General features: G+C 44.2%; 5 protein-coding genes across 5 annotated transcripts; 1 reads left to right on the top strand and 4 right to left on the bottom strand.

Moving 5' to 3' along the window:
• Positions 1-4293: 4293 nt before the first annotated feature.
• LOC137772911 (histone H2B type 1-L) lies at positions 4294-5623 on the bottom strand. The gene has a single exon (XM_068557077.1). It carries the CDS (start codon positions 4755-4757, stop codon positions 4377-4379), a length of 381 nt encoding a protein of 126 aa, XP_068413178.1. The 5' UTR covers positions 4758-5623; the 3' UTR covers positions 4294-4376.
• On the top strand, positions 5062-5623 carry LOC137772907 (histone H2A type 1-like). Its single transcript, XM_068557072.1, has one exon. The coding sequence runs from the start codon at positions 5078-5080 to the stop codon at positions 5468-5470; it is 393 nt and encodes a 130-aa protein (XP_068413173.1). The 5' UTR covers positions 5062-5077; the 3' UTR covers positions 5471-5623.
• Positions 5624-6297: 674 nt separating this feature from the next.
• Positions 6298-6997, bottom strand: H1-5 (H1.5 linker histone, cluster member). Its single transcript, XM_068557062.1, has one exon. It carries the CDS (start codon positions 6995-6997, stop codon positions 6317-6319), a length of 681 nt encoding a protein of 226 aa, XP_068413163.1. The 3' UTR covers positions 6298-6316.
• A 2714-nt stretch (positions 6998-9711) lies between these two features.
• On the bottom strand, positions 9712-10664 carry LOC137774103 (histone H3.1-like). The gene is made up of 2 exons (XM_068559217.1): positions 10627-10664; positions 9712-10195 (listed from the first exon to the last, which is right to left on the bottom strand). The coding sequence occupies exons 1-2, from the start codon at positions 10662-10664 to the stop codon at positions 9712-9714; spliced, it is 522 nt and encodes a 173-aa protein (XP_068415318.1).
• A 357-nt stretch (positions 10665-11021) lies between these two features.
• H4C13 (H4 clustered histone 13) lies at positions 11022-11333 on the bottom strand. The gene has a single exon (XM_068557083.1). The coding sequence runs from the start codon at positions 11331-11333 to the stop codon at positions 11022-11024; it is 312 nt and encodes a 103-aa protein (XP_068413184.1).
• Between the last annotated feature and the right edge of the window lie 3329 nt (positions 11334-14662).

Below are 14662 nucleotides of genomic sequence, written 5' to 3'. Positions count from 1 at the left end.
AATATTTATTATTATTACATCAAACTATTTAATATTAACTGCTGTAGGAATTTGGAGGGAGTAATATTATTCTGGAATGTGGCAATCTGGGAAAGTTTCTTGGAAGAGGTATAACAAGGTTTGACCTTGAAAGAAAGGATCGCTAAGGTTTCAGTTGGTATATTATCAACTAAATATGTTGGGTAACACATTATTCCAAAATTGAGCAGCTTAAAACAGCAAACAGTTATTACCTCATAGAGTTTCTTCGGGTCAGGAATCTGGGAGCAGCTTAGGTGGTAGTCCGATTCAAGATCTCTCACAAAGCTGCAATCAGGTCATCTAAACCTTAGATTCTAAAGGCTTGACTGGGACTGGAGCTTCTAAAGTCCAAGAAAAAGCTTGTTTAGAATGCTGTTGGCTGGAGGCCTCAGTACCTCACCATGTGGATATCTCTATAAGGTTACTCATGACAAGGGCTGGCTTCCTTCCTCTGGAACAAGTGATCCAAGAGAGTGGGAGTGATCAAGATGGAAGTCCCTTATCGAATCTTGAAAGTGACATACCATTACTTCTGTCATATCCTGTTGACCATAACGCTGGAGCAATGTGGGAAGGGCACCGATATTAGAAAGTAGGGGTCACTGGGTGCCATCTTAGAGGCTACTTCCCACAGTTGGCACAGAAGAGTGTGCCTCTCAATCCTCATAGCCATCAGCATTAGCTGGGGAATTTCAAATACCCCAGATGTCCAGGCCCCTCCTCTGATAAATTGAATCAGAATCTCTAGGGGCAAAGCTCTGCAGTAATATATTTTTTCAGAGTTCTACCAGCAAGTTTGATGCATGATTAAAATTGGGAACCACTGGACACAAGAGGAGTGAGAAACTAGGAACGTAAAAGTGAGAGTGGCCCTTTGATTATTACCTAGTTACATGGATAATGTACCATGAGAAGAAATATGAGAGATTTCGCTCTCTTGGCTTGAGACAAGGGTGGAAATAAGGCCAGAAAAAGCTAAAGAAGTTGCAGAAAGGTTAAGATTCAGGAGTGGATGCACGTATTAAATGGTGGGTATGGGTTTGATGTTTGAAAGACATCCTTATTTGTCAGTGGCTCTTGTTTGTGTGGTCCCTGGTGACCCCCAACTGGAAACAGATTCAAAATCGGTGATTCTTTCACAGGAATTTGCTCAGTTCAGGCTGTGGAGAAGAGGACTATTCTGGAACAAAAAGTAACTGCTGTGGGACTTCCCTGGTGGCGCAGTGGTTGGGAGTCTGCCTGCTAATGCAGGGGACACGGGTTCGAGCCCTGGTTTGGGAGGATCCCACATGCCGCGGAGCAGCTGGGCCCGTGAGCCACAATTACTGAGCCTGCGCGTCTGGAGCCTGTGCTCCGCAACAAGAGAGGCCGCGATAGTGAAAGGCCCGCGCACCGCGATGAAGAGTGGCCTCCGCTTGCCACAACTAGAGAAAGCCCTCGCACAGAAACGAAGACCCAACACAGCCATAAATTAATTAATTAATTAAAAAAAAAAAAAAGTGGGACTCCTGATATTCATCCCACTTTAAAAAAAAAAAAAAAGTAACTGCTGGGAGTAAAAGGCCTGGAGTTCCTATATCTGTAAGGAAGCGTCTGGTACTTCTCTGGGGTCCCTGATGCCCTGACTTGGCCTGGTAGTCCTTCTCTCTGACTTCTCTGAGAGGTTTCAGCAAAGAAGTAAAATGACACTTCCACACAGAGCACCATGCCCATTGTCCTTTTGAAGTCCAGGATCAGGGGTCAAAATGAGTCACAGCTGATCACCCAAAACCCACAGCTTTCTGCAGCTACTAAGAATTTGAAACATATAAGAATGAAATCCAAAGCCATTATACTGTCATATAAGGTCCTACACATTCTGGAAGGCCTCGTTCCCAGCACTGTTTCCCACCTCCAGCTATTTTGCCACCTCAGTCCCAGTCACATTGGCCACCTGCTGTCCTTTGTCTAACACCGGGTATTTCCCCCTTACCCCACATATACATTCGGGGCCTCTTGTTCCTGCTTCCTTCTGCCTAGAAGAATCTTCCCCAGTGGCCCACTCCCTTGTCTCTTCATCTTTGTTAAAATTTCACCTTCTTGAGGAGCATTCTGTGATTATGTTATTTAAAATGGAAGATACAAAACCATTCTTTATCTTCCTTTTCTGCTTTGTTTTCCTCCCAAATGTTTAATGTTCATTATCTTCTGACATTCTTTTGTTGCTGTTTTTTTTTATGTGCGTGTCTGTTCCCACATTAGAAAATAAACTCTATGTGTGCATGACTTCCTTTCTGTTTAGTTCATTGATATATTTCTGGCACCTAGAAGAGTTTATGGGACATAATATGTGCTCAACAAATATTTATTGAAAGAAAAAATGAACTAGAAAACACTGTACCGGCTGAACTTTGAGATTCAGTTTCATAAATGAAGATGACCTTAAGCCTTTCAAATGCCAAATAGATGTATAAGATTCCTTTTTAATATATACAAAATATGTGCATAGTAATTCTTAGACATTCACAAAGCAGTCTCACTGATCCTCACAGTAGTCATGTGACTAGGAATTGCTGTTTTCCCCAGTTTACTGATAGGGAAACTGTGTTTCAGAGAAGCCAAAATCTTGGCCTCTTAAAGTAAGTGGCAAATGTTTTAGGAATTGGTCTCCTAATTTCAAGTGTAGGTCCCATAGGCCAATCATAACAGTGGACACAGGTAATGTTGATTAAAAATGAATTATAAGGGAATTCTCTGGCGGTCCAGTGGTTAAGACTCTGTGCTTCCAATGCAGTGGTCGGATATCTAGATCCCACAGGCCATGGCACGGCCCAAAAGAAAAAAAAAAAAATTGTAAAATAAAATGTTAAATACTGAAAGAATACTCTAGAAATAAATCACACTTCTTAGGTCTAATGGAGATAAAGGCATAAAGATATAGGAAAGACTGGGAGGTCCTGGCTTGCATATAGACAGGGTGTACGTGTGTGGGAGAGGTTGAAATAAAAAGGAAAACAACTCTGGAGAAACTTCAAGAAGGTAAAACAATGCAAGTTGGAATAATCAGAGAGGCGATTAGAGGCTTTGCAGGACAGACAGGATTTAGATGGTAGAGGAACTGGGGCTTAACAGAAACAGAATGGAGAACGGCTATATGGTGCATTTCAGGAAATAACTGTATCTTTCTAGGCCTAATATTAGTCATGTCTTCACTACATCAATAACAATTCTAATTTCATATTCAATGTTAATTGATGTAGTAAAGAAATGAACTAATATTAAACTCCATAAATATTCTGCATGTTTCTAGTGACCTTTTTGAGGCTACAGGGAAGGCAATCACTGGCTTTTGTCTACAGTTTTGGCTTAACTCTCCTTTGCTCCTGAGCTCATAAGTTCAGCCCCAATTTTGTGCTTTCTATTCCCAGAAGCCCAAGTCCTCCTGTCTTTTAATGGGAAAAGATTGAATAATATCTAGAAAAACAGTAAAGATGTTGGGTTTTTACCATCTTAATATCTGATAGTCTGTAGCATGTTTGGGACTTATATTTCCCCACTGATTCTTGAGAATGCCTAATTAGCTCTGAAATATGGGCCTAAACACCGGGAGATTGCGCTTCCCCCTTGGAGAAAAATGCCATCCTTCAGGTCTCAAAGACTGCCTTTTCATTTAGAATTTCTCCCTTATTACAAGGGGAAAAAAGGTAAAGAGGAAACAGAATGAGATGAAATGTGGAGCTGACTCAGAAAAGAAACTGATACTCTTAAATTCTTTTTCCCAATTAAAAAATTTGACCATGTGAAAATAATAGTGAACAGAAATGCCATTCCCAAAAGGGGTGAAACATTAAAAGTTAAGAATAATGCAGCAGGATCAAATTACCTGAAAAATCTAAAGGGGACACAACCTGCTTGTTTTCCTTTAATTCATTTTTTGGGGTGATATTTATAAAGCATGGGGAGGGTCAGGGCATGGAATGGCAAGTGTATGACTGCTGAAAAATGATGTAAGATAAGTAAACGTTCAGTTAAAGAGCATTTGAAATTTGCTAGCCACTAACTTACTCAAAGATCGATCCTCAGCGTAAAGCTGAGCTGGACGGTAAGAGAAATAAGCACAATAAAATTCGTTTTGGGTGATGGCTGTAACATGTGCAACTTGTTGTCAGATCATCTTATTTGAAATACCACAAACCCAAAATCTAACTTGTTGCACTAATTAAGCAGCATTTACTAAAGGCTTCAGATTAATATTGCTTTTGTCGACCTCTAAAGCTGTTTAAACTAAGTGCCAGTTCTCTTTGGAAAGCGTGGATGGCTCTGAAAAGAGCCTTTGGACGTGACGGAAGCTGATCAACTGCTTTGCATCCAGTGGCTCACTTGGAGCTGGTGTACTTGGTGACAGCCTTGGTGCCCTCAGACACGGCGTGCTTGGCCAGCTCGCCGGGCAGCAGCAGGCGCACGGCCGTCTGGATCTCCCTGGAGGTGATGGTCGAGCGCTTGTTGTAATGCGCCAGGCGCGACGCCTCGCCCGCGATGCGCTCGAAGATGTCGTTAACGAACGAGTTCATGATGCCCATGGCCTTGGACGAGATGCCGGTGTCCGGGTGGACCTGCTTCAGCACCTTGTACACGTACACGGAGTAGCTCTCCTTGCGGCTGCGCTTGCGCTTCTTGCCGTCTTTCTTCTGAGCCTTGGTCACCGCCTTCTTGGAGCCTTTTTTCGGAGCAGGAGCGGACTTGGCAAGCTCAGGCATGGTGATGAAAAGTTAACAAAATCCTCGAGAAACAAAAACTGAGCAATGCGCCAGGCGAGTCCGTTTTATTTACAGCTGCATATGCAAATGAGACTTAGTAAAGTTCTATGACTGATTGGCGAATACTGGTAATGACGTCATTATCAATTTTGTCCAATCAGAACGCGCATTTAAAGGACCGACACGTCCTCTTTTAAAACGGAATTACTACTTTGCCCAATGAAATAGCTCCTTTTTCGCGCCCAGCTACAGCTATAAAATGTGCGTTTTTTTTCTTTTCCTTTAGTTGCTGCTGGCGTAGGCTTTTAAAATACTGCATTATGTCTGGACGTGGCAAGCAAGGAGGCAAAGTTCGCGCCAAGTCCAAGACCCGCTCTTCTCGCGCCGGGCTCCAGTTTCCCGTGGGACGAGTGCACCGCCTGCTCCGCAAGGGCAACTACGCTGAGCGTGTCGGGGCCGGCGCACCGGTGTACTTGGCGGCGGTGTTGGAGTACTTGACGGCCGAGATCCTGGAGCTGGCGGGCAACGCGGCCCGCGACAACAAAAAGACGCGTATCATCCCGCGTCACCTGCAGCTGGCCATCCGCAACGACGAGGAGCTCAACAAGCTGCTAGGCAAAGTCACCATCGCTCAGGGCGGCGTCCTGCCCAACATCCAGGCGGTGCTGCTGCCCAAGAAGACCGAGAGCCACCACAAGGCCAAGGGCAAGTAAGGCCTCAAGAGCAACGCCTTCGAAACCAAAGGCTCTTTTCAGAGCCACATATTTTTTCTGCAGAGGAGCTGCGACAGTAGTTTCACTTAATTCCATTGTCATTACTGCCTGGGGAAAAGAAATTAATGTAATTAATTTGGCAAGCAGTTTGAGCCACTTTTCGGACTCTTGGTCATGTCCTCGGAATGTCAGGAAGAAATAAAGAGCTTTTTAGTAAGGAAGTGAGTGCAGTGTCAAGGTGCAAAATCCTAAGTATCTATCTTTAAGGGCCCCTGAAGACACTTTTTTCTCGGCTTATTTGCAGTAAGTCGACCTCTGCCAGTGCTAAGGTTCTGCTCTGTGCCTTGATTCCTGCAACATCAAATTAAAAATAGATGTCTAAGAAGTCATCTTTTGTTGAGCTTAAAACAATGTGCAGTGAATTAGGTGGCTCATAAACCGGAATAAAAACGTCTACCATTTGAACAGAAACAGTTGACCTATCTGAACGTGACGCGGGCTTTTTAACTTTAAAAAGTTCCTTGTAGCCAAACACCCAGGAACCAAAATGTCTTTAAATGGTCAGCAACTCACATTTAACATGTTTGTGGACAATTTTGCAGAGGTTACTGGATCCAGAAGGTCAAATTTTCTAGCTTTGTTGTATTTTAAAAAGAATATCATGTTTTTTGCTTTGAGTTCCAAGCAGGAGGAAAGGTGAAAACATTGAGTGGAAGTAGAGGGCAAGTTTTCTTGGCGAGCGGCCGAAAATAAAATATATACGTTACTCAGTGCACAGCTGTTTTCAGAGATCTCTGGGTGGCTCTGAAAAGAGCCTTTGGGGTTTGCTTCTTAGGCGGCAACTTCCTACTTCTTTTTGGGAGCCGCCTTCTTTGCCTTTGCAGCTTTGGGTTTTGCTGCCTTAGGCTTGGCGGCTTTGGGTTTCGCCGCTTTTGGCTTCACTGCCTTAGGCTTCGCGGGGCTCTTAGCAGCCTTCTTCGGCTTTGCCGCGGCTTTGGTTTTCTTGGGACTCTTGGCCACCTTTTTGACGCCAGCGGCTGCGGGCTTCTTCGCCTTCTTGGGAGTCTTCTTCACCGCTTTCTTCGCTCCCGCAGCCTTCTTGGGCTTCTTAGGGGTGGCCCCTGCAGGTTTTTTCGCTTTAGCAGCCCCCGCCTTCTTGGCCTTCGGCTTGGCTTCCCCGGTGGGCGCCTTCCTATTGAGCTTAAAGGATCCGGAAGCACCCGTACCCTTGGTCTGCACAAGGGTACCCTTGCTCACCAGGCTCTTGAGACCCAGCTTGATTCGACTGTTGTTCTTCTCCACGTCGTAGCCGCCAGCTGCCAGTGTCTTCTTGAGCGCTGCCAAAGAAAGGCCATTGCGCTCTTTGGAGGCGGCCACAGCCTTAGTGATCAGCTCGGAAACTGGGGGGCCGGTCGCCTTGCGCTTAGCCGCGCCACCGCTCGCGGATTTCTTAGTAGACTTCTTCTTGGCAGGGGATTTCTCCACCGGCGCCGGAGCAGCCGTCTCAGCAGGAGCGGTTTCCGACATGGTGATGGGAAAAACTGCTAGAAGAAGAGAGATTCAAAACCCAAAGAGCAAGTTTTGCAATGCTACCTTGCTCGGGCCCGGGGCTTATATAAGCCGGTGCTGCCCTGTGATTGGTGGAGCGTCCGATCCACCGCCCTCAGGCAGCCGGCTCTCGTGGTTGGACTCCCAAATTGTGTTTGTTAGTCCCAAAATTTGATTAAATGCTAAAAACAATGGTACAGAATTTGACTCTTTGAAGCTCCAAAGGAGGAAAACAGCCTCCATGTTCACATACTTGTTTGTGTTTTTATGAATCACGCGCAATTAATGAACGATATTTTTAAAAATCCCTTCAGCTTTTCATATGTGTCCATCGGGCGTAAGGCATCGAGCTAGTTAGTTGCATGTTGCAATAAATTTTTACTAAATATCAAGTGACCGTCTTTTAAAAGGCTTTGTCCCTAAGTTCGGCCTTTGATTTTTGCAAGAGGAAAGACAATAGGTTCCGTGGTTTTGCCATAAACTTTGTTTCAAACTGCGGCAAGTAACACAGGCGCAGGACAGCTGGTTGCCTACAGCCCAAAATTAACCATATAGATCTTACTTTAAAAACCGGTTCTGCCTCCCAAGGAGTTTCCACGTGCCAATGTCTTTAGAGAATGGGATTTTGCCGCTAGGAAAAGTTCTGTTGCCAAAGTGACTTCTTCCAGGAGGAATAGAAATTGCTTTGGCTACAGGATCCAATGACCTGCATTCAAACAAATTTGGTTTGTTTTTGATTGAGATGCTTTCTCTCTTTAATACCTAAGCGAATCCAATAAAGTAAGAACAAAGAAAAATGCTTAGCCCCGATAATGTATTTTAGAAAAAACCCTGAAACCTGCTAAAAATTATTCAAGGGCTTCCAGTAGCCCTCGAAAGCGCAAACTGTTTAGATGGCGTGGGACTTTGTCCCTCTTTCACGGTGCTTTTCCCAATGGTCTCAAACTCCTTACCTCCATCGACATTTAACAAATTGCACGGTCAAAACACCCTCTTTTGTAGGACATCAGTATGGATATTTTTGTGTGTTTAAGTGAAGATAGACTTGTATCTTCCAGTGAAATAATTGGCCACTGACTAAGTGTGGACTGGCTCTTAAGGGACTGGAGGTTATAGAAGTTTAAGAGAATTCAGGAAAACATTAACATCCAAGGGAACTGAGGCAATGACCAGGAAGTGGAATGGAGGATGAAGTTTGCTATTTATTGGGAGGTGGGAGGGGGAGGCATGGACAGGATTTTGTGCCTGGATGGGGTGATGGTTAGGATCTCTCATGCAATCAACAGTCAATTCTCTCCTGTGAAAAACTGTAGGCCAAAACACTTCATCTCTTCAGGAGCTCCTGGAGTTGAAACTATAGCCTACTATGGCCAAATCTAAACAGTGGCCTATTTTTGTATGGCCGTCGAGCTGAGTTTTTCTATTTTTAAATTGTATTTTTTTAATATATATACTTATTTATTTATTTATTATTTATTTTTGGTTGCGTTGGGTCTTCATTTCTGTGCGAGGGCTTTCTCTAGTTGTGGCAAGCGGGGGCCACTCTTCATCGCTGTGTGCGGGCCTCTCACTATCGCGGCCTCTCTTGTTGCGGAGCACAGGCTCCAGACGCGCAGGCTCAGTAGTTGTGGCTCGCGGGCCCAGTTGCTCCGCGGCATGTGGGATCTTCCCAGACCAGGGCTCGAACCCGTGTCCCCTGCATTGGCAGGCAGATTCTCAACCACTGCGCCACCAGGGAAGCCCCTTAAATTGTATTTTTAAAAAACTGTGACAGACTATATGTTGCCTGCAAAACCTAAAATATTTACTATTTGTCTCTTTTGCTGTTTTGTATTCCTTCTCACAGACACAGTTCATGGTGTGTTGCTACAGGCCTGCCTCTTTCAGGACTATGCAAATCGAGATCTAAAGAAAAGGAGATTTTAACAAGAAAATGTTCCAACCAAGTATTTCCCACTTTTTCAATCACAAAACTTTCAGAAAATTTTGGAGGGGGGTTGGGGGAAGTCATGCTTTACAGGAGAGGAGCATAATAAAAAGAGCTAACATTCATTGAGCATTTAAGTGCCAGGAACTAATCTAAGCATGCCCTACAAACTAATTCGTCTGCTACATTTTACAGCTGTTCTAGGTGAGTCCCAGAGAGAAGATGAGTAATTTGGCAAAGATTATACAGCTAGTAATAATTGGCAGCTGTGAGGCTTGAACCTCGACCACTATTTCTTTCTGCAACAGAAAGGCAAGAGGCACATTTTCTGAAGTCAAGGAGCTAGGGTACTTGGCAAAAACAAACAAACAAAAAAACCCTTTATTTGCCATTTACACAATTATCCACAGAAACCAATAAACTTTCGCAAGGTATGGGCCAGTTTTCCTTCAGTCGCTTCGTGTAGCCAAAGGCTTAATGGTTTTATCACTTTAAGTATGCTTTCCCAGAAACAGCTCGATAGGCTGACTAGGAGCACAGAATAATACAGTAACCTCCGTCTGCAGCTTAATCTCCAAATACGCAGCACTGAAGTGACAGTAACAATTAGGCCCACAACAGCTATTTCATCAAAACCCTCCTGCCATTTTTCTTTTGGGGGTAACATGTATCCTCTAAAATGAACAGTTCCTTTTTGGTGACAGTTGAGGGGCTCTGAAAAGAGCCTTTTCGGATGAGGTATATTAATAGGAGACGGTGATAAGATTTAAGCTCTTTCCCCGCGGATGCGACGGGCGAGCTGGATGTCCTTGGGCATGATGGTGACGCGCTTGGCGTGGATGGCACACAGGTTGGTGTCCTCGAAGAGCCCCACCAGGTAGGCCTCGCACGCCTCCTGCAGCGCCATGACGGCCGAGCTCTGGAAGCGCAGGTCGGTCTTGAAGTCCTGCGCGATCTCGCGCACCAACCGCTGGAACGGCAGCTTGCGGATCAGCAGCTCCGTGGACTTCTGGTAGCGGCGGATCTCGCGCAGGGCCACCGTGCCGGGCCGGTAGCGGTGCGGCTTCTTCACGCCGCCCGTGGCCGGCGCGCTCTTGCGGGCCGCCTTGGTGGCCAGCTGCTTGCGCGGCGCCTTACCGCCTGTGGACTTGCGAGCGGTCTGCTTAGTGCGAGCCACGCATAGGCAGCGCCAATTATTTAACAGTAGTAAGAGGAGCCAGTCGTCCCAATATATATATGGACCCTCGCGTCTTGATTGGACAATAGACTGCTGCCTCCCTCGCCTGCCCCGCCCTTCCCCGCCCTTCCCCGCCCTTCCCCGCCCACAGAATTGGTTCTGGGCTTATTCCTCAAAGAAAAGGAAGCGTTTTCCCGCCTCTACTTCGGTCATTAGGATAATGTAGAGGAAATATCTTGTTGGCTTTAAAAGACTGCAGGATGAATCAAAATTCTTAAAGTGTTATCTAAAGAATCTCAAAGTGCCTTGCACTATTTTAAATACAGTACAAGATGTCATGACTGGGTTCTTGACAAGAATAGTTTACTGAATAACATAAAAGGGAACCAGCTTATGATAAAAGGAGGCATTGAAAGTCGAAATCCAGCCATGTTCTATGCTAGTAGTCTCAAAGTTCAGCGTGCTTAAGAATCTCTCAGCTTATTAAAACGAAGGTCGGCCAACTTTTTCTGCAAAAAAAGGTATGATAGTATTTTAGGCATTGCTCGCTATACTGTATCATTACTTTGCCCTTGACGTGGGAGTGCGAGCGCAGTTAGGTTAAATAGGTTAAATGAGTTCGGCTTACACTAAACCTCTGTAAAAACTGGCAACGCAGCTGATTTATCAGAGGATTTGCCACTGTAGGTGGAAAGGCTGACGAGGGACTGCCTGGGGACTGCGACCACGCGCAACTTAAACTCAACTTCAAATTTTTAGCCCCCCCCCCCAAACCACCAACCCAACACTACTGCTCCAAAATACTTCAAATGGGCCTTAATGCCTACAGCTCCTTAACAGATTTCGTGGGTGGCCCTAAAAAGGGCCTTTAAGCGACGTTATGATGCCTTGGAACAACTCTAGCCACCAAAGCCGTACAGAGTGCGTCCCTGGCGCTTGAGCGCGTAGACGACGTCCATAGCGGTGACAGTTTTGCGCTTGGCGTGCTCAGTGTAGGTAACGGCGTCCCGGATCACGTTCTCCAGGAACACCTTCAGCACCCCACGGGTCTCCTCATAGATGAGACCGGAGATGCGCTTCACCCCGCCACGCCGAGCTAGGCGTCGGATGGCGGGTTTGGTAATCCCCTGGATGTTATCGCGCAAAACCTTGCGGTGGCGCTTGGCACCTCCTTTCCCCAGACCCTTCCCACCCTTGCCGCGACCAGACATCTCGACAACTCGATTAAGTATAATACTCCAAGTCACACAGGCGGTGTTTTATATAGTGGTATATCGGACCTGGTTGGGAACCGCTCAGGCCAGCTGCGTCTCTTCAGGGAGGATCCAGACCCGAAGCCCCGCCCACGTTTTCAGCACACTGGAAAGGGCGGTGCTTAAACTACTTGGTCAGAACCGACGCCTAATAAAAATCCCTCAGCCCAACTTCTACATTGTGTTGCGCTCGCCCGCCCCTGGAAGACCTTTCTTTTGGTTTGGTCAGGACTTGCTGTTCGTTTTGTTTTGTTTTGTTTTGTTTTCTGCCGTCTCTTAGCGACTTGTGGCTGCTGGAATGAATGGCGCATCTCAAGAGCGATGATTGTAGTCATTTGGGAGCTTTTGTGAAACCTCGTGGCTGGCTGCCTGATTATAGATAGCTTCCAGGTGGGGTTCTTCGTCGTTCCCAGCGTCGGTGCCCTACCCCTTTTCCTTACTCATCCTATCACCTTACTTTCCCTTCCCTCACTGGCTGCCACATTTTGGGGGGTAGTACTGGCATTTTCCAATTTTCTTCATCTCACTTAGAAACACTTCAGGAAGCTGTTTGAGGAAGGTCATCTTTTACCTGCAGTTTCCTTTGGTGAGTCCATGAACAAGTGAAAATGCCTCTCAGGGATTACCGCCCTGCCCCCCTCCCCCTGCCCCCCCCCCCGCTTCTCTCCTTTGTTGAACTGAGAAATCAAGTGCACCCAAAAACTCCATGCCTTTAATTTACAAATACAGTTGCCTTGCCAATGCTTTGCCCTGGAAATATTTATATTCACATCTATGTGTCCCACAGGTGTGATTCTTTGTTAAAATAATTTGTTAAGTCTCTTCTCCCACCTTCATGGAGGAAACAAACTGACTGCAGATTTCTCAGCTTAAAAAGTTTGAGAATCTTAATAACCTATAATGGAAAAGAATCTGAAAAAGATAGATATCTGTATGTACATAGATATATAGATATATTTGAATCACTTTGTTGTACACCTGAAACTTACATAAAATTGTAAATCAAATATAATTCAATAAAAAAAATTGAGTTTGAGAATGTTATCTTATTTAAATTAAGTACTGTTCAAATGCTTCCTTTTTGTCTTTCTCAGCAAATAATAATGATATTGCCTGATAAATTCTTGTTCAATAATTGGGATAAATATTTAGGAGTTGTTTGTTTGTTTGTTTCTCACATTAGGAGAGATATTCTTTTCTGAGAGAAATGTTGGCAATGCTTTACAGTCCATAGAAATCCTTTCCCCTTCAATCAGATGAATAAATGAGGTATACTTGCCTTTCCAATGTTCTGAGGGTTGCTACTGATTCACACTTGTCTGGTTGACAATTCTTAATGTTCTTAGTTCCAAGTGTTGGGCTCAATCCTTTTCATTATTACTGTATTTTCAATTTGATGTGCCACACGTTTATTTTCTTGACACTTGATTTTGTTTTCTCTGTTTTGGTTAAACCTTTGGAATTAGCTGGTAGATTGTGTTTACATCTCTTATTTTTCTCTTTTGTTTTTAATTTTTTTCTCTTTTATTGTTCTTTAATTGTTCTTCATTCAAAATTAGTTTACTGACTAGTAATTAGCACCTTTCCTAATTCTCATTTCTCCTGTCCCCAAAAACACACACACACTAATCCAAAACACCACTAGCCATTTGGAGTCTTTTCAACTCCATGAACTTAACCTCTCACATCTTTCCTTCCATTCCATACAGTCTTATTTCTCCACATAGATTGGCCTTTTACCAAGTCAGAACCTTAATGGAAGCATAAAGTTTCCCTTCTTTCTTGGTCCTACCTCAGAGCAATCACCATCCTTACTTTCATCTTTAAAGTTTCCTTAAGCATTTATGCCTCCATGCGTTATCAAGACCAATTTAAAAATTTTGAAGATGCAGAATCTACTGCCCTTCCTGGCCTCTTCCTCTCTTCATCTTACTACACCTTCTTTTTATTTATTTATTTACTTTTGGCCGTGCCACGAGTCTTGCAGGATCTTAGTTCCCCGACCAGGGAATCGAACCCGGGCCACAGCTGTGAAAACACTGAGTACTAATCACTGGACCACCAGGGAATTCCTCACACCCTCTTTCTTGAAGTTCACTCTGCCCTGTTCTTGTCTGCTCATGGCTTGAAATCTGATTTGCAAAACCCTTTAAGAAACCCCTTACTTTCTCCTGAAACTCTCTCAAAACCTAAATGTATTCTCTAATATACACAGCTTTTCATGCTTAACACTCCCTTCTTGTTTTATATAATGTCCTACCTTGTTTCCAAAATTTTATAATACCATGGTCTTTATAGTCCCTTCTAAGTGTCTCCTAATTTAGCTAGTTATCATGCCTGAAATATATCAAACAATAGCTGCCAGAAACTCTGATTCCCTTTCATTCACTTCAACTTACTAGCATCTGCAGGGTTGGATACTGAGAAAACAAGAATCAAAATGAAGGTGTGGGTCTCTTGGGGTAGGGGTCCTCTGCTGCCTCGCCCTCTTGGGTTTACAACAGGGACAGAGGCTAAGAACACAGTTCCTAAGCTTCTAATCTTTAAAAGCAGACTGGTTTCTATAGACTGAATGTTTGTGTTCCCCCAGAATTCATATACTGAAACCTAATCTCTAATGTGAGGGTATTGGGTATTTGGAGGTAGGGTTATTGGGAGGTGCTTAGGTCATAAGTGAAGGGCCCTCATGAATGGGATTAGTGCCTCTATAAAAGAGACCCCATTGTCTCTTCCACACTGAGAAAATAGCCATCTATGAATTAGGAAGTAGGCTCTTACCAGACACTGAATCTGACAGCACCTTGATCTTGGACTTCCCAGTCTCCGGAACTGTGAGAAATACATTTCTATTGTTTATAAGACACCTAGTCTATGGTATTCTGTTACAGCAGCCTGAGCAGACTAAGACACTGGTACTCTACAAGTCATGCTTTAAAAAAGTACTCAGATTTTTTGCCTTTGGTTTTGGTGGTTATTCTGGATTTGCTTGTTTGTTTGTTGTTTGTTTTTTAAAATAAAGCTAGAAAATGCTGTTGGAGATCCTGGCTCAGGTGTGCCCAGGTATGGACTGATTCTTGGGTCCAGCTCTTATTTTTGCCATTTATTGGTTTCTTGATCTCAGAAGAAAGAGGGAATTTCTTATTATGTGCCACTATATTTTATTTATTCCCTTGTATTAGACCAGTGAAGTCTGTCAGATAACTCCTAACTGTTCTTGTTTTTTCTCTTGCATCTGTTATTTATTATTGTGTAGTGAATTACCAGAAAAGTTAGTAGCTTAAAACAAC

This window comes from Eschrichtius robustus, chromosome 12 (genome assembly GCF_028021215.1).
Source record: "Eschrichtius robustus isolate mEscRob2 chromosome 12, mEscRob2.pri, whole genome shotgun sequence".
Classification (NCBI taxonomy): Eukaryota; Metazoa; Chordata; class Mammalia; order Artiodactyla; family Eschrichtiidae; genus Eschrichtius; species Eschrichtius robustus.
The sequence above is the reverse complement of the archived record's forward strand: the minus strand, read 5'-3'. Positions and strand labels throughout refer to the sequence as shown.

Excerpts from the sequence above, each read along its gene's own strand:
- LOC137772911 (XM_068557077.1), bottom strand. The coding sequence starts at position 4,757 with ATGCCTGAGCTTGCCAAGTCCGCTCCTGCTCCGAAAAAAGGCTCCAAG.
- LOC137772907 (XM_068557072.1), top strand. The coding sequence starts at position 5,078 with ATGTCTGGACGTGGCAAGCAAGGAGGCAAAGTTCGCGCCAAGTCCAAG.
- H4C13 (XM_068557083.1), bottom strand. The coding sequence starts at position 11,333 with ATGTCTGGTCGCGGCAAGGGTGGGAAGGGTCTGGGGAAAGGAGGTGCC.
- H1-5 (XM_068557062.1), bottom strand. The coding sequence starts at position 6,997 with ATGTCGGAAACCGCTCCTGCTGAGACGGCTGCTCCGGCGCCGGTGGAG.
- LOC137774103 (XM_068559217.1), bottom strand. The coding sequence starts at position 10,664 with ATGCCTAAAATACTATCATACCTTTTTTTGCAGAAAAA. Across the intron at positions 10,196-10,626 it reads TACCTTTTTTTGCAGAAAAA|ACGCGAGGGTCCATATATAT; the intron begins GTTGGCCGACCT and ends TGTCCAATCAAG.